The following is a 24,256-nucleotide window of genomic DNA, read 5'->3' as shown; positions in this document are numbered from 1 at the left end:
TCAAATAGATCTCATGTTTTGCTAAGGACTGAGTGCTTAATTCAGTAGGTTGGAAAAATAGAGGCATTGCAGCAAGTCCTGACTTTCTCTTTCCCTGGTTTAATACCCAGTTCTGTTAGTARCTATTGCCAGATATGTAGAGGAAGATTTAAAACATCCTGTTGTTAGAAAATCTGGAAATTTGCTGTCCAACAGAGAGGCATACCCCCCTCCCTGTTCAGCTAATGACTGGGTGATATGTTGAAAGGGTTTTTAACTGTTTGATATAACATCAGGTGGTGCAGCACTACTAGGTAACACTCCAAAGGCCGTACAACAAAGGACATCAGACTAGATGTTCATGATGGCCCCTACTCATTCCCTGCCCTAGTTATTCTTTCTGTTCTTTTGGAGCACCCCATCTTTGTCATGACCCAGTGATACCTTTTGACAAGGAGCTCCAAAAGCCCATTACAAATGTCCCATCACAACTTGTCTTAAAGCAGTGCAATATGAGGTATGGATTGTCTCGGTGGTGGAGAATACTGCCCATGTCTTGCAGAAAATAGTTTGGGGAGGGCTAGCTGTAAAATAAAGAGGGCCATCTGAGAAATAAAAAATATGTATATTTGCAAATGTGAATGGAGTGAATCCTCTTTTGATCTGTGTTACTGAGTATGGTGCGTATCTGATACTTCCCTTATTATACAAGAGGAAGAGTATCCGTCAGAAGGCAGGGAAGGTGCATGCCACCATCTCTTTCTTTCCCAGGTCTCTTCTTACTGTCTTTATTTCTCCTGCTAGCTTAATTATTCTCCTTTATCCTGAGTAATGTAGTTGAGTTTTGCTAATACCAAACTTACATTTCAGCCCCTTATTTTGTGGTAATTAGTCTGCTGGTAATTTGAAGGTTGATTAGCTTTTTGTTACCTGCAATTAGAAACAGGCAGTCTTAACTATTGCTTTAGTGCCAATCTGCCATAGCTATTCAAGAATAATTTAGACGCCTTCTCTTGCATTTGAAGGCAACCACTGATAGACAAGTAATCTAGCTGATGAATGGACCTAATACTTGTTTTCCTATGGCAGATAGTCAACAAACAAAGGTGCACAGACTGCTCTCAGTGGCAGGGTTTTTTAGTTCAGTTAATTATTCTTTGTTKTTAATCAATTATATGCAACTAGCACATGTAGCCTCCACTGACCTGAAAGAGGGATGAGCAATATTTTATATGGAATATTGCTTCATTTAATCCCTGGGCTCTTGACAGAAGACACAGTCTAGTTTCTGATCCTCTCTTGATTCAATCTGAATGGTGATGGAGTGGAAGCTGTAGTTTTCAAGCAAGGCTTGGATAATATCTTTCAAAATCTTCTGTCTGTCCGCTGCGTCTGCTATAGATAGCAAGCAGAAAATAATCAAGTTACATAACACACAATACTTCAGAAAAGGGTAAGTGAATGTTGAGAGATATCATTTGCAAACAGCCTGGCASCTTCTAAATAGAATTTTGTTTGGAGAAGTTTGCTTGTCCCTTTTATCCTCCTTTCAGGAACTTGTGTGTCGGCAAAGGTTTATTCATTCCAATGTGGTGAGAATATTCAATTTTGGCAAGAGTTGGGCTAAATTTAATCATCAAAGAAATTCTGTTTGGCATAAAATATTTTCTAGAGGAAAGTAGAAATACTTAACAGAGATTAGTTCCTACAGTCAAGGAATAGCAACAGTGCCAAATGATTTGGGTGACCAATAGGCCAACTCTGTTTGGGAAGCTGAGACTGCGTGGAGGACTTTGTCCGTGAACACCTTCTTGGCCAAACATAGGTGGAGTTTTTTTCCTAATATAAACCATGACATATGTGAGTTTCAAAAAGTAAAAAGATAAACAAGAAAATTACTCTAGATAGTGATCAGGTAGGGATAAGGACAAAATTAAAAAATATATTTTTTAAGATGAAGTGTTCTCCTGGAGTCACTTCTCCAGTGAGGTATGTTTTAAAGATTGTTTTACAGCCAATGAGACATCAGGAATACAGATTTGTCATGTCAGTTATTATTATAGTGATCAACTGTTTTCACAGTTGATAAATCCACTCTAAAATATATTTGATATTGYTTGTATGAGAAAAATCCAGTCTGTGTCAATTTACTTAAAATATCCTGCAGTTTATTCTCTTGTTCCACAGCCTCTACGGATCTTCAGTTATGTAGCAGGTCTCTGTTGTCCTGGCAAGATATATGGGAGGAGGATCTAAAAACCTTTTTTTATTATTTTTMAAACAAAATAATGACATTTGTTTTAACAACCAACACATATACAGTCAGCTGTAACTCGATCAGAAGAGACTGACCTTTACCAGGCAGCAGCTGAATACTTACTCTCTGCTTACAGAAATTTACTGACCTGCAGCAACATGAGCAGATAGAATAGTTTGATTCATTGTCAGAGACCAAAGATGAAGGTTGTGAACAGACTCCACTTTCTCAACTGCTAAAATTCTTGCTTTCACTGAATCATAAGCAAGTCCTTTTGTTGTTCCTTAAAAGGAGAGATCATGGAAAAAAAAGAACATATTTTGAAGAGACAAGAATGATGATGATTGGAGGAAAAGCATCATTAACCTTTATTCAATTGGATGTACTCTTTTCTTATTAAAATATTCTRCTCTATGGACACCAGTTCTGTTTCAGAGTTCACTGTGAAATTTAATTTTATCCCTGATTTTACAGTGCCTCATGGAAGAATGATATTCAAGTATATTTTAGAGAGCTATCCTGAGGGTCTAGTTTGCATATGGAAGTAAATTATTTAGCCAGATCATTTATTTTGCATCAACATCTTTTATGAATGCAGATACTATGATATCACCTGAGCACCCATGAGGGACTCTGCCCTCAGTAGATTTACATGATAGAGAAGTACCTGTTTAAAAGAGAGGGAAAGGCAAAAATGAAGACTAAAATGRCTGGACCCAAAAGTCTTAGATGAGGTGAATTTAGATCCCAGGCTTAGTTAGTTAGTAAAACAGTGATTGTTTTCCTAGGTGAGYCTTCTTACAAAAGATGATGGTGGTGATGACCTTTGTTCAGAGTGAGGACACTCGTGCTAGGATTAGCTGCAATATGAAATTTAGAGTTGAACCTAGATCTAAATCTGACCAAGGAATTTAACTGTAGATCTTCCCTAGAGTGTCGTGAGAGTTCAGAAGTGAACCTCCATGTCCACTTGAACAGCTATGCCCATCCTGCTTCACCTGCATCGGTTAACCAGAGAATATTTTTAATATCACCAGTTACTAAGTGCAACAAACTCAATATTAGTTATTTGGTCCTTTCATATGATAGCCGCTATTTATTTGAACTATTTGTGTTAATAACTTCAGCTTTCCGTGCTTTGCCCTATCAATTTATTACAAGAATGATATGCACATGGTCTTTAGAGAAATCCCTGGACAGTTGGTGCAGGTATGGCACAGTCAGCCACAGACATGARCTTCTGCACTGCTCCAATAACCAACTTCTCTTTTTAAAATTAGGGGCAGAAATATGCTATGTAGGAACTAGGAGATTAGTTTCAGATACCTTCCTAGAAAGACAGTGTAAAGAGACTTTTGGCAGAGGGGAATAGACCCTTGCAATTTTTGCATGTGATTGCTGGCTAGAGAAACTGGGAATCACTGCTCCAGGAAAGAGATCCCTACATCTCAGAGACTGCAAGGCTTTCTTCGTAGTTTGGTCTTTTGAGGCACCAAGAGACCCTCTAATTTTTCAGAAGACAAGGTACAGCCAGTTGCTACATTCCAGGTCTATGTATATAGTTGCTACATGTCTAGGTACATTTCCACACAATTTCATTCCTATTTCACAATAAGTGAAAACAAAACAGTCCTAGAATAAAGCTTTACTATAAAATAATATTGGAAATTTTCTTCCTGGAAAGAGAAATATATGCAAAGTGAAAGAGAGAAGTAAATAGCCATGCAAATAATCATTCCGAGTAGCTTATATTGATTCAAAATCTACATCATTACAACTACTTTTCCCTTTAAGGCCTATGTCTTCATAGCTGAAGCAAAAGTTGCACTKTACTATTCAGCCTAAGAAAGGCAAAAACATGCATCTGTAACTGCTCARATCATTCTGCCTTGCAAATCAGATGTTGAAGCCCATAGCTGACAGCATTAAATATTACTAAATCCAGTCATACTTGCTGCCTTAATGCTAATGGGCTTAGAATTGCACCTGAATGTGACTGGATGCTTTTCTGGACCAACATAACTAAGAGTCTTTTAAATGCCTGTCTCTTGCACTCAGCCTATTTCACAGATACAGCTCARATCATAATCTTTTTTTTTTCCTTTGGTCTTTTTTGCCAAGGCTTGTATTTCACATGGGTAAAGGAATTACATAATGAGCAAAGCAAGTAGATGTCTCATATGCCAAAGGGGTGATAAGAAGCAGTGTTACATATATGACAAATGAAAGCAACTTAGTTTTAGGAATACATTGGGGTTTCATTAGCAAAACACCTGCACACACATTTTATGAAAACAGGAATATACATATAAGGTTTCCAGTGAATGATAGAAAATAGTTTCAATTAAAAGTGTGACTAGGATTAAAGTATGATCAGAATTATGAGAATATTGGAAACCGATATAAAAGTACACTATCATACTTTTGCAGTGAATGTAAGTGTTACGGAGAGAGAKGAAGAGAGTCAGAAAGACAGAGAGACAGAAAACAAAATATAAGTGCATTGATTCTGGAATCAGGTCCTACCTTCCATTAACACAATCAAAATRTCCCTTAAAATGGTGATGGTTGTTGCCAAAACAAAGATGGAAAACACAAATGTGCAGATTGGATCAGCTATTTTATACTCTGGCTAAAAAAATATGAACAAATCACTTTGTTAATTTCATTACTGTTGGTTACTATAATTTATAAATAATTAATCTCAAAAAAAAATATATTTCATTCATCTAGTACAGAATCAACAATGACTGACCTCTGCCAGTTAGGGAAACTTAGCATACAGAATGAAGGCACTTTGGGTGAGGAAGGGGAGAGACACAAAAGTATCCTACTTGTAGTTTAAACACCAAGAAGCAAGTATTAAACTCTGAGCARTCATTTAAATTCTCAGGAATGAGCATAATTGTCTTTGACTAAATTACAATGTATATCATTAAGACAAAGAAAATACCTACATAGTATCTAATGTCACAGTGCTATGAAAATAACTTATCCTTAATTGCAAGGAAGGCAAGAGAACTGATAAAACTAACCTTAAAGAAGATGATAAGTGCGCTAATTAGCACACCAATACTCTGGAATAGATCTCCGATAGCATGCACAAAGGCGGCCCTCAGACTGGCATTACTCAGAGCTGGCTTTTCTGGAGGAGCTGATGGATGTTYGTCGGCTGGTGCCCCGTGACTGTGCCCGTGTCCAGTCTGGTGCAGAATCAGACTTAGCCTGCAAGAGATGTAATGCTGCAAATATCAGGGAGGTCATTGCACTGCCAAAAGCAGTTGTGTCACATACATCATCATCTTTCTCACTTCTGAACGCAGAATATTAAAATCAGGCACAATAGGCAAAAATGTAGACGGACTAAACAGAGAATTCCTAGGTGTTTCCATGTTTTGCATGCAAACAAGAAACTCTGTGAGCAGAGGAACTAATTAGGCCTCATTTTTATGGACTTCTTGGATTTTCTGATGTCTAATAAAAGTTAGATGGAGATTAATCTTTTCCTAGGGTTTGTGCCTTCATAATCACCCTTTCCAGAGTGACAACTAACAGAAAGGAGGACAGTAGTTGCAAACCTCAATGGGAAGTAGACTCTCTCTTCCCTACCCTATACAACATTCTTATAAAATGTATAAAGGCTGAATATTTAATGCCAATTTCTCTCCATCGTTGCTATTGAAATACACCAGCAGGTTCCTGGTTGAAAAGTTATTTGGAGAGTTTACAGAGACTGACAGACTGAAAGGCCGTGAGTGCAGAAATTTCAGCTCCTCAGGAAGCAAGGCTACTTACAGAGTGTTGGCCAGCACTGCACAAGCAGAAGTAATGAGCATCACTGTAGCATCAATATTGTAATCTGGGTGTAGCAGCCTCATGGTAGCCAAATATGTCAACGCACCAGTCACCATCCAAATGATTATCACAGACATCAAAGCTCCCAGAATTTCTAGGCATTCAAAAAAAAAAAAAAATCTGATTTTAACAAGGGTCATAATAGAAATGAAAGGAATTTTAAGGGATTGATGCAAATGTTTTTAGGTTTATGAGTTTTGTGAGCTAGGAGAATGATTGTTGTGTGTTGGCAGCCTTGATGTTCACAAAGAATGGGTAAAAAACCTTTCTAGTCATAGGTAAATCTATTGACTGCATATTTTAGGGTAACCCCATTCCACCTTCGCCTGCTCTTGTCCCCTTTACAGCTTTGAGTTTCTGGGGCATTTGGAGAAAGGGGAGAGATGAAAAGATGATTTGGGGAGTTTTGGGAGGAGCAAAAGGAGGAGGAGTGGGAAGGAGAAACCTGGAGAAGGCTAGGATGCAAGAGCRATTTCTTTACATCTTACATACTTGCTCTGCCAATGTGGCGTGAAGTCCCCCAGGATCTAGCCCTCCTCCTTTAATGAGATTATCTTTGTCACAGGACAGGAGTTAGAAGGAAGAAGAGAGATGCTACTTTCTCAGACGTGCTGGAAGACACAATCTCCCTCCATAACTTTCCTTACTTCTATACACCACTCCTCACTTCACACTTCAGAACGTTGCTGACAACCTCAGATGAGGTCCTACCAGTGAAACCTCCCCCTCCTCTCTCCTGGGACTCATCCTACCAATGCCAGAAAATCATTTTTTTTTTTTTTTTTTTTTTTTTTTTTTTGCCACTAGCAGAGATGAGAACAAAAGAACAAAAGAAGGGGCTTTTTTTGTTCCTGGGGCAGCAAAATTCAATCTTGTCTCTACTGGCTGTGAGTTGAGCTCAAATAAATCCACTRTCCCCAAGGTCACCTTTTATTGCACTGCTGTAGCTGAAGTCTGGGGATGTTCATATGAACTTAYAGAATGTTTTTAATAGTATGTAGGACTAGTAATTGCCATGTGACTTGAATGGATAAATGTGGCATTTTATGAGCATGACTGAGACCATATAAATGAAAATGAAAGTTCACAGTAGAGTAAAAGAAAGTAGATAGCTGGGAAGACCAAAGCGCTTGCACAAATCTCCACTGTCAATTCATGAAAGCAGTTGAAACTCATTATTTTGAATATGTTTTTTTTAAGGTCATATATTTTGCAGCCATCCAGGGTCCTGATGTTTGTCAAAATAAACGTTTTATTATAACTGACAAAGTAATGAGTTGAACAGAACTTCACTGACAAGGAAATCAATTTTTGCTTAAAAATACACAGAGAGAAACTAACATAAAGCATACCTAGTGTTTATACTTCCTGCAGGTTGCAGGAAGAAAGCCTGCGATCTTTGCCCCACTGAAGGTGTTAAAGGATGTGCTATTATTAGCATCAAAAGAACCAACAGTTTTTGTGAACACCTATGTGTGTGTGTGTGTGTGTGTGTGTGTGTGTGTGTGTGTGTGTGTGTGTGTGTACTTCATCACTGGACGAGGTAGAGGTCATTTTTAACCCACCTAGGTGAAAATACACATTTTTCACTGTAGCATCTTAGTAAAACTTTAGCTAAACTGACAGATCAGTTCAACAGTAGTAAGCACTGTACTTAAAATGTTCTCCGCTAAATTTCTTCAGAAGTACTAGCTCTATTAGAGCACAGCATTCTCTGGGATAAGATTACTTGGGGAACTTCCAATCACAATAGAGATAAAAAACTAAAGCTGAAGAGAACTGTCCTTCCTGGAAGTAGGTCTGGCTTATACTATCAGTCTGATTCAATACCATGCTTCTAACCATGTTACTGAAAGTAGCTATAAAGCCAAAGGATTATGTTGAATTACTGTCTTGACTTCTGCACAGTCTGCTTTAGTTCTGGCTTGGAAGATAGGAGGCATTCAGACAGTTTCAGCTAAATCTGAGCCCCGTCATGTCAAATCTTTGCATGACAAATACTACACATCAGTCTGAGAAAAGTGTGGAAAATGTGTATTTCACCGTCATGGAGGGTTGCAGCTACAGGACTTTGGTAGTCAACTCAGTGATTCTGCCACCCATCTAACTGCTCTCAGCTACTCTCTTAGGGCATCTACTTACATTTTAAACTGGAGATATAGCTGGAGAAATAAGCAAGAAACAGGATAACTATAATGGAATGAAATTAAATAACCACTGACATTTGATTTTTTGATGTAACTAAATTGAGCCCTAAGACATCCTGTAAAGGATTYGTCTCAAGACTGAGACACCTAAACTAAAATGTAGGTGTGAGATAGATGTCTACATTCCCCTTGCGGGCAATGAAGTTGTAATTAATAGGGTCAATGGGGCTTAGAAAAGGATCCAGCTGATGAGCTGCTTGGGACATGACTCAGTGAAGGCTAGGTGACTAGTGCCATTTGAGAYGACCAGTGCTCAAGACATCCACATGGCACTGTTAGCTATGAGAACAGACCTGTAGAGRTCCTTATTCTTTTGGAATAGAGCTGAAGAATAGAGACTTTTCAACTGATACCAGATTACTATGTTTAGATAGCTGTATTGAGCTCTGAGTACCCAACTTGTGTAAGTTGAATCACCCTCCACCCTTCATTGACTGCCTAGGAACACATCCTAGTCTCCTAACCATGAGTGTCTGGTGCCACTCGAGACACCTGCTCTTCCCATGCAGAAGTGTCAGATACCTAGAGATTTCCAGGTAACACTAAACCTATAGATTTAGGTAATGGAATTGAGCCTAGTTCTCTACTAAAAGTATCAGAAACTCAGACATTTAGCTTACATGTGAACATCTATGTGTAGACATCTACATTTAGCTGTCTAAATCTCAAAGAGAATCATACCTTCAGTAAWTTTTTATTCATGTCAATATTTTACTAGTGCTTTGCATTATGTAAAAGGCACTTGTATTAGATTGTCAGGCTCCTGGTATTAGGTGGTCATCTGTAAATACACTGATATATTAGTTGAAGAGGGAGAATGTTCAAAACCAACCAACCACCTTCTGATTAAAAATAGCAGCAATAAAGACATATGGAAGGAGAGAATTTAGCAAATGGCAAATGTTAAAAGGTCTTGTCACTCTTCAAGGAATCTAGCATGGTTGGCTTGGCTTGTGTAAATAATTCAGTGGTTTGCTTTATCATTCAATAAATGGAGTAGAACCTCATTTTTATGATTATTATTCCTTTTATAGAAGTTTTTGTTTCATAGTAGATTGAGGACTCAGTCCTGTGCACTCTCAGGTCACTAAGGAAAGTTGCTATCATCACAGCCAAAGCTAGTGCTTGTCCAAAACTGCATTAAATAATGAACTGAAAATCATATTTGTGGATAAACGAGGCCAGTGCTATTTTCTTCTTTGAAGCCCATTGGCTTACTATGTCTGTGATGTGTCCTGGGAGCTTTGAACATTAGTGAGCTCTCTTTCCATTTCTGGAGACCGGTGTTGGACATCAGCWTATTTTCTAGTGCCTGGCTATAATGGATTGCCTTTCCCATTTCACATGTTCGTACTATAAAATATTTGCTACCTGCTCTGTGCCATCCAAAAGTTAAATGCTTTGTAGGAGGTTTAGATGCTAGCCAGAGTGAGAAGAGGCTGATTAGGAAGCTTATCAAGTCAACCAGGATGTGTGCTGCATCGGTGATCACAGCCAGGCTTCCAGCAATCTGTCCCCCTGTATAAAACAAATGTGCTTATAATGACTTCTTTCAGAGGTTTGACTTGACTAGATCAAACTCAAGACCTGATTTGCTGTAAATCAAAGCGAGCATGTAATTTTCAGTGATCATCTACATGACTCAAAACTTCACAGCATGTTTCATTTTGCACCTTATTCATGTAGTCAAATGTATGAATTAACAAAAAGTAACATGACACATATCTTGGTCCGAAATACATACCTGGGAGAATGTCCTAAGGTTGATAAGAATGCTGTTGTTACATTACTAATAGAGCAGGAAGGAAAGTTTTAATATTAGATTTTCTGATACAAACTGGTGTTAGGGGTCACACTTCCAGTATCCTCGCACTATCCCTCCACAGATTGCTGATATTAGTTTAGTGTGTATGCATGAAAACTCACCACCTTAGCTTCTGGGGTTCACTATCTGTGACATGAAAATATGCGCGTTCTTCTTGATTTTTGGATGACTGGATTCCAGACTGCTAATTTGGCACAGACAGCATTAAAATAGGGCCAAAAGGAAAGGTTTCAACAGAAGAGCTCTGATATACAAGCAGCCATTTTGGTGAGGGAGTAGAGAAAAATGTTCTGTTTACAGGACTGTATCTATCAYTTTGCATCTGTAATGTATGATTTAATTTTGCTGTTAGAGCTGCAAAGATGTGGCTGAATGTCATTTAACTTCTGGAGGGTTTGATTTCATGAGACTCCTCAAACAAAAAAAAATATTTTAGGCTATCTGAAATAACATTTCTTTTAACCAGTAATCCAAATATCATTTATTTGTCAAAATCTTCTAACTGTGTCTCAGACCTGAAGGCTAACGGAAATAAATTAAAAGTTGCTCTAAACTACCACAGCTGCCACCAGCTGCAAGGAGAGACAAGGATCACAGGCAGGAAGCTGTCCTGCCAATTTGTTACAGCCGGGGAATCTTTCCATCACAATGTAAAAGCATGAGATTGTGTGAAATGATAGAGCTAAAACATTCCATATATTTCAATATATTTCTGTACTTCTTCAAGCATCTAATTAATTTCTGCTCACCTTTTTCTCTTGACCATAACCTGTATGAGAATCAATGAATCATGAAAAACATCGTAAAAAACAAAATGCCTCATTTAAACCCTTTAGCAAAATAGCACTGCCAGGGGGACATATGGAGTTGTCTCTTGTTTCTTATAGATGGGAAGTCTTCATGCCAACAGGATGAAATGTCTTAGTTTATTTCCCCCCATACACATTTTTTAGATTAGAATTCCTAATATTGCATGATTTGCAACCACAGTGGAATGTATATTGCACGTACAAGGCACTTTTTTTTTTYCTGTTATATCCCTATACGTTCTGTTTTCTACTGCTTGAGAAAGAGCAGTCAGGACTGCAGAATWTTGCAGCATCTTATTCCTTGTGGTAAAATGAAAAATTTAACAGCGTGAAGATTGGTCAAAACATAAGCAGGACCCACGGCATTTACGGGAAGGTCACTACACAGTGACTAGACACTGTATGCAGGGTAGCTGTTTCCTAAGTAGGAACCTATTTTACATAGCAGAGAGACTGTCTGACGTTGCACAGATGCTAACCAAGGCACCAGCTGCATTTCAGCAAAAAAAATACGTAGAGCACAAGTTATCTGCAAAACCCTATTGCATTTTAGATATCATATTTCCATGTTCTTTGAGACAACATTACAAAAGCTTGCTTCTAGCCTGCTGTCTTTGAAAGATGTTAGCAAATGATTATTTCAAATATTGCTGGCATTACTGATGCCTTGGGTGAGTATTTGAGATCTCAGTACGCTTATCCTAGCAGCCCGGTCGAGCCTTTGCATTCTTTTCGACGTGATGACACATGCTGGATGTGTCTCTYATTCTAGTGCTTTTATATCCGGGATGTATATAGAGTGTCATCAGTTTGACCGATATCTCCAATTTATGGGGCTTGTCATGGATTTGCATTAGAAGACCAGCACATAAATGTCTTTCAGASACATTGGTGTATCAGATTCAGCCAACAGTGTCCCTTTCGGGAGAGCAATGAGGGCCAGCACAGATGGTTTGAGCAGTAATCACATCAAAGACTAAGGGATTCAAAGAAACACAACTTCTCARCCTCTCTGAGTATCATGCAGCCTTGTTTCTTCTGTTTAGCATAATGTTGCCTGCAGAGGCTGTTTGCCCTTAAGAGCAGGAAGGAAGGAGAACATGTTCTTTGCTTTCCAGAGTAAAGCCTGAATCATAGTTATACGCATTATTGCTTTGTATCAGCACTCCCAACAAGTGGCCTTTATGACTTATYATTGCTCACAACGACTGTTTATAGCTTTGTATATCACAAAGCAGTAGAAATTGTCAGTCACTCAGTGGTCAATCATCAAGCACATGCTGTCTAGCCTAATGATTAAAAAAATTAAATGTATGGTTCATAATTACAAAAAATCTCTATAGACTGCTGTCTGTAACTGCAGTTAATAACTGGTTTGTCAAAGTTTAATGGTCTGAATCAAAATGATCTTCAAGCCTGTTACTTAAGCTGTCACTGCAAAAAAGCTGTTTGATTCATTAAGCAAAATGAAACATTTAGTTAACATATCATCTGTCCTTCCAATTATCCTTTAGCATTGCCATATTCACCAAACTTAAGCCTAGTGATTAGACAGTTTTGTTAATAATGCATTACTTCTGGCAGCAGAAATCACTGCTTGGAGATCAGAAACATGTACCAGTTTTCAYGGGCAAGACACACGCATGCGACCTACAAACAACAGGGCTTTATGCRGATGAAGCATGTGAGAGGGAAGAGCTGGAGAGAGGGATTCCTGCTCAGCTTGGTAGCCGRGAGGGAAGACAGAAATTCAGCTGCTCTTTCGGTGCCTGCACTTCTCRCCTGTGGATAAGTCAAAGCCTCTCTATTTCATTTTCATGGGGCTCCAGGGGCATTAGATACAGGTTTCAGAGCTCTTCCTGGCYGATTTTTGTTACATTCCTGGGGCACATGTGACAAAACCTCATGGATTCTTCATTCCTTACATTACCTCAGGATAGGGAGGGGGAAATTAAAGTACCAAGAACTATTGGGTAAGTATAAATATCACAGAAGCCAAGCTGAGATCAGATCAATGGAACAAAACAAAATATAATGTTCTAAGAGAAAGCCCCTCAAATACCCTGGATATTGTAGGGTAGATACAGGTGCAAAAGAGCATGACTGCAGCCACGCTTGAGAACAAAATGAACTATCCCTGGCCACGAAACACTGGGTCTAATCAACMATAAATACTCCCCTGTAATCTCAGCAATCATGAAGAAAATGCAAATTACTGATGCTGCATAGAGCTTCTGCTTGGCTTGATGCTGTTCCCTTTTCCTGTTCTCACAGGCCTGTGAGTAGCTGTGACAGTGATATGCCGGATTAGCTTCAGTATCTTCTGTTTCCTGCTGCTGCCTCACTTCATTTAAATTCTTCTGATGCCAGTTCATCCTATGGGATTGAAGGAAACAGAAAGTTAAAAGAGAAAAAAAATACATGGTTATTTGGGTGTCTAGCYTTGCAGCCCCTGAAACTATACAATTAATGCTTTTGTAGGATAAACCAGTGTTGAAAACAGCAGAACATTTCATTGAAGAGTTTCGCTCAAGCAGGCAGAACTCTGCAGCTGGAGGCCCCGAGGACTCTGAGCTGCACATGAAATGATTGCTCTGGCTGTATTTCCCGGTTCTTCGGGCTGTCCTGCATCATATGCAAATTTACAAAGTGCAGGATGGATTTCTTAGGCTAGTTTATGCACATAATGAAAACAGAGTCAAGAAGGAAAAGAATCTGATTGCACAGTATATGATTCACACTTCAGGCAAATACACGCTATATTCAGAGTAACAGGGAGTTAATTCCATAGGAATCTTTAGGTTTTTATTCCCACCAGCTTTGTCAGGAAGACTGTGTTGAAAAAAATCTTAATTCTCAAATATAATTGATCAAATAGATTTCTCTTTTCTTTTCATATGCAGAACTGTTTTAACTCASATTTCTGCTAGCATGTGAAAGCTATCTATTTTCCAGCAGAGCCATTTTCCACAAAAAACACTAGCCCCCAAAATTCAAAGAGCTCTGATTTATAAAATCAAAGAAATCAATTCCCAATCGTATACTGACGCCTCTGTGCCACTGATTTCATAAAAAGGACAGAAGTTCAGCAGAACTGACTCTTTGAGCAGCCCTCCATTACAGGGTGATTTCCCAGATGAATCTGATCTGCCACAAAACCTCAATATTGTCCTCAGAGCTCCTGCATAAGGAATATGGGATGGGGAAAGAGGAGTCCAAGGCTGAGCATATTGCATTTTTGGAGGCCTGTGGCTAATGGAGTCCCCCAGGGCTCAGTACTGGGTCCCATCCTGTTCAACTTCTTCATCAGTGACCTGGATGCGGGGACAGAGTGCCTCCTCAGCAAGTTTGCTGATGACACCAAGCTAGGAGGAGAGGCTGATATACACCTGAGGGCTGTGCTGCCATTCAGAGGGACCTGGACAAGCTGGAGAGCTGGGCGGAGAGGAACCTCACGAGGTTCAACAAGGGCAAGTGCCGAGTCCTGCACCTAGGGAAAAATAACCCTTGGCACCAGGACAAGCTGGGGGCTGACCTTCTGGAGAGCAGCTCTGCAGAGAAGGACCTGGGAGTGCTGGTGGATAACAGGTTGACCATGAGCCAGCAAGGTGCCCTTGTGGCCAAGAAAACCAATAGTCTGCTGAGGTGCATTAGGAAGAGTGTTGCCAGCAGGTGGAGGGAGGTGATCCTGCCCCTCTACTCAGCCCTGGTGAGGCCTCATCTCGAGTACTGGGTCCAGCTGTGGGCTCCCCAGTACAAGAGAGACATGGAACTACTGGAGAGAGTCCAGCGTAGGGCTACAAAGATGATCAGGGGGCTGGAGCACCTGCCCTATGAGGAACGGCTGCGAGAGCTGGGCCTCTTCAGCCTGGGGAAGAGAAGACTGAGGGGGGATCTGATCAATGTGTACAAGTACCTGAAGGGAGGGTGTCAAGGGGACGGGGACAAACTCTTCTCAGTTGCCCTGTGTAACAGGACAAGAGGCAATGGGCAGAAATTGAAGCACAGGAAGTTCCGCCTGAGCGTGAGGGGGAATTTCTTCCCTGTGAGAGTGACGGAGCCCTGGGAGAGGTTGCCCAGAGAGGTTGTGGAGTCTCCTTCTCTGGAGATCTTCAAGGCTCGCCTGGATGCAACCCTCTCTACCATGCTCTAGGTGACCCTGCTGAGCAGGGAGGTTGGATCTCCAGAGGTCCCTTCCAACCTTATCGATTCTATGATTCTATGATTTTAGCTGCCTAAACTGCTGAATGACCATCATGTCTGATGCTTTCACTGAAGTATCCCAGAGACTCCTCTAATTTATTCCGGGAGGCCCCAAGGTGGTTTGGTAAGTGGTCTTCCTTCCTGAACAAGGAGCTCACCTGGAGAAAAACCCAAAACTCTGGCCCAGGAGATTTGAATGAAAAACATTATGTTACTCTAGCTACAACATTTGTTGCTGCAGCTGCTCCTAACGTAATAACCCCCATTGGTAAAACACACCCTCCCATGCACCAAGATTTGTGGGAATGCTCTGTGGCAGCAAAAGACGAAGTCTGCTCAAATGTGCATATGTAATGCTTGTACAATCACATGTTATAGCTATTTGTGGTCTATGTGTGCAGGGTCATAATCCACAAGTCTATCTGGGAATGTAACCAACGCCACTGCTGTTTCAAAGTCTAAAATTAGCCTGGAGGCGTGATGTGCACTGGGCTTAGTTGCACCCTGTAATAAGAGCCTCTTTCCTCAGTCAGTGTACTGAGACTCTTCTTTGGGATTGGGAAGAGCCATTTCTGCAGCTGTGTTAAGCGGACCTGTGACCTGCGGAAATTTTAGTGACTTTTTGAGTCATTTCTGCGCTGCTTATGAAAAGGTAAAAATCTCATTGGAAAGAAGGCATGCTGATGGCTGCCAGTCTGCATCGTTCATGTCATAAACAAAAATTGCCTGGAAGTCACCAGCCTTTCCAGCTGCCCTTTCTGAGTASCCTCGTGAGCTTCCGCTGCCCTGTGGGAACAAAGTGAAACTTGTGTGCGGAGGACGAGGGGAAGAAGAAGAGTCCCATGCTGCTCGCAGACTTTGCCCTGCAGCCCCAGTCCTACTGATGGGGTGGAGGCAAAGGTACTTCRGAGTTGTGGATACCTAGTCCCCTTTTCTGCTCCCTTTTTCCTTCATTAGCATCGAGGTGGCACTGGTGCAAGGAGAAGAGCTGGCCACCCCATTACCAGAATCTTCTCTGTTTCCTTAGCAGCCAAGCCCTGCAACCGTACATAATCCACGTCGATTTGGTTTGGTAAATATTTTTGAGATGTTCCAAGGACTCAACATGTTCCCCTGAGTCAGCTAGTTTTCCTAGCAACTTAGCATGTTGTCTCTGTTTACTTAACTGAGACAACTGATTCCCTATACGTGCTGCTGTGGAGTTTGCATGAAAGAGCAACTGATCAGATTTAATTCTCAATGCCTAGAGATATGGAGTTTTCTTAGGCTTCCCCCCATCCCCAGTGTTTTACTTAATTTTCCCTATGACAACAAATAAATTGTTGCTGAGCTGCCTGGGGAACGAGCCGCCCATCTGGCAGTCTGGGTCCCTGTTAGCCAGCCCCTCTCCAGGATTCCTCCAGTTAAGCTATTTTTATATTCATTGGGCTTCTCATGTGCACTGTGTCACTCACGTACAATATTTTGCTGATATATTAGGCTCAGAAGGTACAACAAATTGATTTCTTCCAGATGGCTGAATTAAATACTGTAGTTTTCTCACTGTCCCTTGGAGATTAGGGCATACAATTTTTTCTTTCTTGTGATCCCTCTCTGGAGTTAAGTTCCAGTGCTCTTCTGTATTTTGCATGTAAAATTAATTTTCCTTTAACTCAATTTTCATCAGTTGGCACTGAATATTAAAATCATCTTAAAGACATGAGTTACRATCAGCTCAATAGCCTGCCCGGCCAGGGATGCCAGATTTACCCCTGCAGATTTCTGAGCTACCCATATCCTTTTCTTGCTGTTAACRAAATAGGTCACTTTCTGATTTCCCTCTACCTTTTTTTAATCTTCAAGGCTATCCGTCAGCTAACAAAACCTCTGAATATCACTGAGAGGGAGGAAAGCGCRTTTCCACAGGTCTCATTGAACAGACGCAGATGCAAACATAGACATCACAAAACCATAAATGTCACATTTTTCTATTTAACAGGTGCCTCAATAGAAGTGGCCTGGTCATCAGAGGTGGTGAGCATTCACTACTCTCTTTRAACTCAACAGGGTAAGAAAGAGTAGCGTCTGGCCTGTTGAGTTAGGAAGACTCATGCTAACTCCTATGTGTAACCACTTTTTTTCTTGCAAGAGCAGCCTGCCACTAATTAAAAGAATCTGAGAGACAGTTTTATAAATGTGTGGAATCAAAAGCTTAAGGTGCAGAGATCAGCTCTGTCAAACCATAAACCCCTCCTGTGTGTGTCAGAGCAAGATGTAGCCTTTGAGCCTCAGATCTCTGCTCCAGCAGGTTGCAAACGGAGTATCAGATTAAAAAATAATCTTTCCTCCATTTCGGATTCTCTTTCCTTTGCAAATAGACAGTCAGGTGGAACGTCACAGAAATGCACCTACTGAGTCACACCTGGAAGAGGGGAAGGAGAAAATGTGAATACATGTTGCAGATTCCACACAAATCATTAATGGGAGCTTTTGATTACAACTTCCTTTTGTTTGCTTTCACTTGATCTGTGGAATGTCTTGATCTATGAGCTGATGGGAATAATCCTCTTCCTCCTAGACCATTATGTGAGCCCCAGTAAAAGAGAGTAAAATGCACAAGCACTCCACTTCCCACAGGAGAGCACCTCCTTCACAAAGGAAAACAGTAACTTTTTGCTGCCTGAAAGGACAATGAAAATGTCTTCAGAGAAAATGTATCACAGCCATATTCACCTCCCTCATATTGATGATTTCAGCTCATATTGTTCTAATCTTACATATAGCCAAGTCATTTAGGCACCTGTTTATAGCCTGACTGTCCAATCCTCCTTTTTCTTTCGTAGTATTGCGGGCACACAAATAAAGGTAAATATTTATATATGATTATTTTATTTAGTCTCATTTCGTGCATCTGGGCATCTATACATTGTAATCATAAATCCACTGTGAATAAATTTCCTTCTGTATAACACTATAAGAGTAGTTGTATTGAGTCAGACCAAAGAGATCCACGTAGCTAAGCATCCAAACTCTGGTGTGAGCTTCAGGGGATACATACAAAAAAAGTACAAGAAAGGAATATGTACGGAGTGGTATTTCCCCTTGTGCATTCTCTCAGGTTGCACAAATCCATAGGTTAAAAACTTGCTGAAACAGAGCTTGTGTCTAGGAGCCCTTTATGGATCTTTCTTCTATGAACCTGGTAAATTTGTGGAATTGGTAAATTCCATAGCTAAATGTTTTATGTAAAAATAATGCATCCTTTGTTAATCTTAAGCTGACTATTTGATATTTTAATTAGTTCTTGTACTGTTAGAAATCATGAGTGAACATTTCCTGTTTGACTTCGTGACATCCTCCATGATTTTATGTATCACTATTATATCACCTCAACCATCAATTTCCTGAGCTAGAGCTCTAGTTATTTACTTTCTCTGCATATAGAAACAATTTCTTATCTCTTACCACCTTTGTTCTAATTTTCTTTCTGAGATGAGGTGGACATAACTGTACTTTAGAGATGGCATATGGCCAATATTGGGTAAAGTCCTTTCTACAGGGTACTAATGTCACCTAACACAAGGACAAAAGTAATCTATCAACACGATGAACTTAGGGGGTGATAGGATGGATGTGATGTGCTGAGTCTCAGCATCTCTGAAGCTACGTGGCACGCCTGGGGCCAGCTAGCAAGTAARCGTGAAGGAGACAACTAAACCCATTCAGCAGTCACAAGAACTACCTAAAGTGTTCCTAGGCATTGACTTTCTGCAAGGCAAAAGTGGTGGAAACCCTTCATCTGATGAGTTCTGATCTCATAAGAGTTTTCATATTTGCAGCAGGAAGATAGAAAAGGAAGAAAACATACCCTGCACTCTTGTTAGAGAAAATTAATCTACATCTGAAAAAAATCATCTCTGACTGTCTTCAAATTTTCTGCTCACTACCATGAATCTAGTGACAGGGACGAATTACAAGCTTAAGGCTTCACTAATAGGCAGAAATAACTACAAGTCACATTAATAGCCTGTGCTAACAACTTTTAGACAACTTTTTTTACATGAAGACATTTTTCTTTCAAAAATGGCCTTTCTTTATCTCTTGATTTTTATCTCAGAGACTTACTATTACTCAGTTGTGCTGGATTTGGTAAGATTCAGTTCTTCTGTGAGTTATAGTGTCTCTGCAGTAATGTAGGATAGATATCAGAGTGACTTAGCAGATGGTCAGAAAATTTGATGCCTATAATGTACATTCAACACCAGAAGTAGAGGAAGGGGTAGATTTGCTGTTGTAACTCTAAACTTTAGACTTTTAGGGTGATTAAAGCTTTGAATCCTTCTGCCTCTTTATATCCTAATCTTTGYATTTTACTTAGAGTAAAATAAAAACAAAAATTTTGGTTTAAGAAGCCTTGACTTTCACCACCATGATGGTATTCAAAATCTGACTGTATACAGAATATACAATCAGAAGTCCAGAAATCGATGATGGATCAAGCCAAAATGTAACTCAAAGTGTACTTAGTACAATCTTATGCAAATCCACTGATTTATTCAGTGGGATGTTAAATACRTCTGGTCAATACTGATCTACTGCCAGCAAGAAATGTAATCATCTGGCCCATCTACACCCATGTAAACGTCATGAATTTGGTCAAAGAAGTTTTCTAGGCTTTGATAGGTGATTAGCTAGATCATTAGATAGGCAACAACATAAAGAATGATGAATTTTCTGAAGAGTTTATCTCCCTCCTCCAACACTGACAGTAAAAAGAACATCTAGCTAGGAAACTATCTTAGACACCTAAATTTAGATGTAATTTAAATATAGGAGATATGAATTTTGATATGTTACAGTTAACATTGAATAAGACAAGAAGTTCTGACTGCTCAGCTTCAGACCCTGTTACTGCTATGGTTCATATACTTCCTGGAGGCTGGTTACAAGCGAAGTCCTCTCTATCAATCCAGCAACCAGTCCTGCTCAATAGCTCTCTGAGTGACCTGGAGCAGGATGTGAAGTGCACTTCAAGCATGCAGATGACACCAAATGAGGGGTGCCACTGATGCACTCGAAGGCAGGGCTGGGAGGAATGAGCAGGAATATTTAGAACTCATCAAGAACAAAAGCAAAATCCTGTAGCTGGGACAGAATAACCATTATTTCCACCACCCCCACCATCCTGTCTTTGTGCAGGCTGGAAACTGAGCGGGAAATAGTTTTGCAGAAAGGGCTCTGCAGGTCCTGGCAGACAGGGAGATGAGTATGTGCCAGCAGTGGGCCCCAGCAACAAGGGGGGACCAACAGCATCCTGGCCTGTATTAACAGAAGTGTAGCCAGTAGGTCAAGGGAAGAGGATATTCCCCACTAATCACACTTTTGAGACCACATCTAGATTATTGTGTCCAATTTTAGAGCGTCCAGTACAGGAAATATAAATAAACTGGTGCAAGTTCAGCAAAAGGCCAGGAAGATGGGGCTGATGGACTTGGCCTGAGGAAATAGGACTTGTTCAGTCTAGAGAAGAGGCAGCTTCAGGGGGATCTAGTAACAACCTACCAGTACCTATGGGGAAGTTATTGAGAAGATGGAGCTTTACTGATGTGCACGGAGAGGATGAGGACAATGGTCATGAATTAAATTAAATAAGGTTCAGACCGAAAATAAAGAGGGGAAAAWAGTGAGTTGCCTGGAGAAGCTGTGCAGTCTCCATTCTTGGAGGTTTTCAAGATTTGACTGAATAAAATTCTGAGTAACCATATCACAGCTGCAGAGAGGTCTCTGCAGCTCCTCCTGAGGTCCCTTCCGACCTTAAATATCCCATGACCCTATGACTGACCTGATTTTCAGGGAGCCCCCTTTTAAGCATTTTAAGTTTGACATGGGAAACTTGAATACATCCAAACCCAACTGTGACTACAGACAGTTTCAGCATGCAAATGATGTTCTCCCTGTATTCAGATTTCCTACTTACACGATTAAGATAAAAACAATTTTGTTCCCTGTGTATCATAAGAATGGCATTTATTAAAAAGAAAGAGGTCGGGGGATGGCAAAGAAATAGGCAATCTGTGTGCAAAATAAATTCTGTTGAGAGCATTAGAGCTGTTCATTAAGGCTATACACAGAGAATGGAAAAATGTAGTAATTTATACCGAAGACTAAGATGAACTTATTGCAACTGATCAGCGTATGACACCTGAAGCTGTGCACGCAGCCGGTCTATGTAAGTCAGCGCCCACAACATTGCGTTCCTAGCCCTGCGCTTGCTCCCTGTTTTCTTGTGGGGCAGGCTGGCTCCATTCCCCAGGGAAGGCTGACCTCGTGCCCCYGGGCAGGGCTGCACAGGGGCAGTGGGATGAGGGTTTCCTGCAAACTGCTAATGCCTAACAGCAAAACGGAGACCCTGGTTCTCCAAGATCTGTGGTTGTTGCTGTGATACAGTAATTAGATCTTGCACTTAATAAACCTTCACCTGACAAAAAACGAAGAGGAGATGCAGTACAAATACCACATGCCTGGAGGAAGAGTCCTCTTCCTGGGGAGCTCTGTTACTGCTGGCATAAGTCAGYCATCTCAAGGACATCTGTTGTGGACTGCTCCTAGCAATAACCTTCAAGCTTTGGGGTTGTTACAAATATATGCAACAACAGGCCTGTATGTACCCATCCCAACTAAGTTTAATCCTAAACTAGAAAATGGACTCCTCTGGAAGGTGAGACAGATATCAGATGGGGGGATCAGCTACCTGTGGAAGCTGCATCCCGCCCATATTCTGCCTGGAGATATTCCCTCTTCCCAAGGTTCCTGRGAAGCAGATGGGCTTTTTGTGAGGCAGCCTAATATTTTATCCTTGGTAATTTCTGTCCCAGGACACTCTTCACCACACTGTGCAAACTCCTTGTCTGGAGATGTCCTTGAGTTCAGGGTGGCAAGGGACCAAAGGGTCTCAATCGCTGAAGCTGTACCACACAACCGCAGACTATCTAAAAAGCTCTGAGATTCTTCAGTAACAAAAATGAGTTGCAGAATCATATGATATCTTTTTAAAATATAAATATTACCACAAAAGCCTTTTTAGACAGTGCCATGCACATTTGTGCAGCCATGTAGTACTATTAAAATAAAAAYTCAGACAATCAAATGACTAAAATAAGGTGGCAGTGACCCCAGCAAAAGAGCATGGAGTGGTAGATTTCCATTGGAACTGACAGTGTTTATGTCAAATTTCTGTCCCATGCATTTTAAGAGAGCCAAGCAATAAATAACCAGAAAACCAATGAGATAATGGAAATGTCAAAAGGTGCTAAGCTGTATTTGAGCAGCTATTTTCTTTAAACAATACTTGCTGGTCTGAGACAAGCGGAAGARCGAAAAAAGTCCAACTGTAAAGCTAATTTCTGATAGAAATGAATACTTTTTAAGCTCAAACTACAAAATATAGTCATTTAATTGGCATTTTTAATAGCACTAAGAATACATGCCTTCAGGTTTTCACATGGTTTGGTCTACTGTGGCCTACCCTTTGATAGCATCTCTCCTCGCTCAAGGAAGCCTTTACTCACAGGATCTCTGGCACACAAAGGGTACATCAACTTCAGGTCTGAGAGACTATCCACATGAATAAAGTTTTGTAGGATCAAGTCCTTAACACCATCACATTTCTTTCACACCAAATAGATTATTTAGACTTTCCGGCATGAAAAAGCCTTGAATCAAATGTTGTCAATAGCACTATTATGATTCAGGCTAAAATTGCAGTATAATCTATGAGGTTTTGCATCCTACAATAAATCTGCTAAGCTTGTAAAATACRTAGCAAGAGACACACTTGCTTCAACAGTAGATTGGTTCAATCCATCACAGATGAACATACATCAGGCTACTGTCTAGTAAATGCATCAAACATTTAATAAGAAAGTTTGGAAAGGGAGAAATCAAATAACACATTCTGAAAGCAGTGAAAGATGTTCCCCATATACACTGTGAGACTCCAAGTGCTCGGATTCAACAGCACGCCTGCAGATCAGTGGTCTCATAGTGCTCTCAAAGGCAAAGCAAGGGAAGTGAAGTAAACGCCGAGCGGTGTTACCTGTCCAGGGCTAAGGAGTACCTCCTGGTGTCTCTCTCACTCACAAGACAAGCTCTTTCAAGACTTTTTTTGGCAGCCATGAGGAAAGTTGGTGGGGTTTTGCTTGTTTTTGTTTTTCCCCCCTTAAACGCTTCGTCCTCCTTTRGAAATGGATGCCGGCAAAAATGTCCTCACGGCTTATGGAGAAATCTCTGCCAAATGCTTCTAAAGCAAAARGTTTCAATAATCTGCTCAATAAACCCACGGCAAGAGAAAGCCGCTTTCCTATTGCTAGTGGCGTCACTAACTTGCCAAACAGTAACTCGCTGAGTGAGCGAGATCTGAGGTTTGGGGCCTCCCTCTTATGCTTTTTTTCTATTTTATTCTCCATTTTGAACGCTCTAATTCGATCTTTTCTCACATGACGAGTGAGTGTTCTCATACTTGCTGACTCAGGGTCAAGCACAGCTGTGCACACATCGGCTTACACACACATGCACACGTGGGCTTACTGAAATGCAGAAGGAAGGTGATTAAAATGGCCTGAAACAGTCAAGCCACTGTTTGCCTTTTTGCTTCCTCAGCTTGGAAGGAAAGTACGCCTCTCAGCCCAGCTCGACCCAAACCTCTTCAATCTGAGTTATCACTCAGATTATTTCTAGCCCTGGCGTGTTTGTTCCAAATGGTTCAAAACAGAAGGGATTGCTTATTATTGCCGTTTGCGGCACAGGTTATTGAAATCTTCATTTCCCCAGAAAGGACTGTGGGTTGTTATTTTTACTTTATTCAGCTGGTTAGTTTTATCAACAGATATCCACAGACGCAATGCCCGGAGGGAAGGAGAACACCTACAGCCTCGCCGTACTCTCAGGCTGGTCTCTTGCACACTGTCTGCAGAAAAAAGGAAAATTTTCACTGATTCTATCTTACCGTATTCACCGAATAAATAGATTTAGGTCCCTCTACGTGCCCTGCCTTCACAGACAGAGATTAAAAATAAGCAATGAGTGAATTCTAGGTGCTGAATTTCAGTTTTGCAGCCTTTTTAATCATCTGTAGCCTAATGTG

The 24,256-nt window shown here is 40.5% G+C and overlaps 1 protein-coding gene across 1 annotated transcript; it reads right to left on the bottom strand.

Moving 5' to 3' along the window:
- Positions 1 to 1,228: 1,228 nt before the first annotated feature.
- On the bottom strand, positions 1,229 to 23,289 carry SLC30A8 (solute carrier family 30 member 8). Its single transcript, XM_085322274.1, has 8 exons — positions 23,210 to 23,289; positions 13,085 to 13,308; positions 9,670 to 9,816; positions 6,032 to 6,185; positions 5,272 to 5,461; positions 4,763 to 4,868; positions 2,385 to 2,519; positions 1,229 to 1,374 (listed from the first exon to the last, which is right to left on the bottom strand). The coding sequence occupies exons 1-8, from the start codon at positions 23,287 to 23,289 to the stop codon at positions 1,229 to 1,231; spliced, it is 1,182 nt and encodes a 393-aa protein (XP_085178400.1).
- Between the last annotated feature and the right edge of the window lie 967 nt (positions 23,290 to 24,256).

This window comes from Rhea americana, unplaced genomic scaffold (assembly GCF_003343005.1).
Source record: "Rhea americana isolate MKP2758 unplaced genomic scaffold, rheAme1 scaffold_0, whole genome shotgun sequence".
Taxonomy (NCBI): Eukaryota; Metazoa; Chordata; class Aves; order Rheiformes; family Rheidae; genus Rhea; species Rhea americana.
This window is presented reverse-complemented; position numbering and strand designations above follow the sequence as displayed.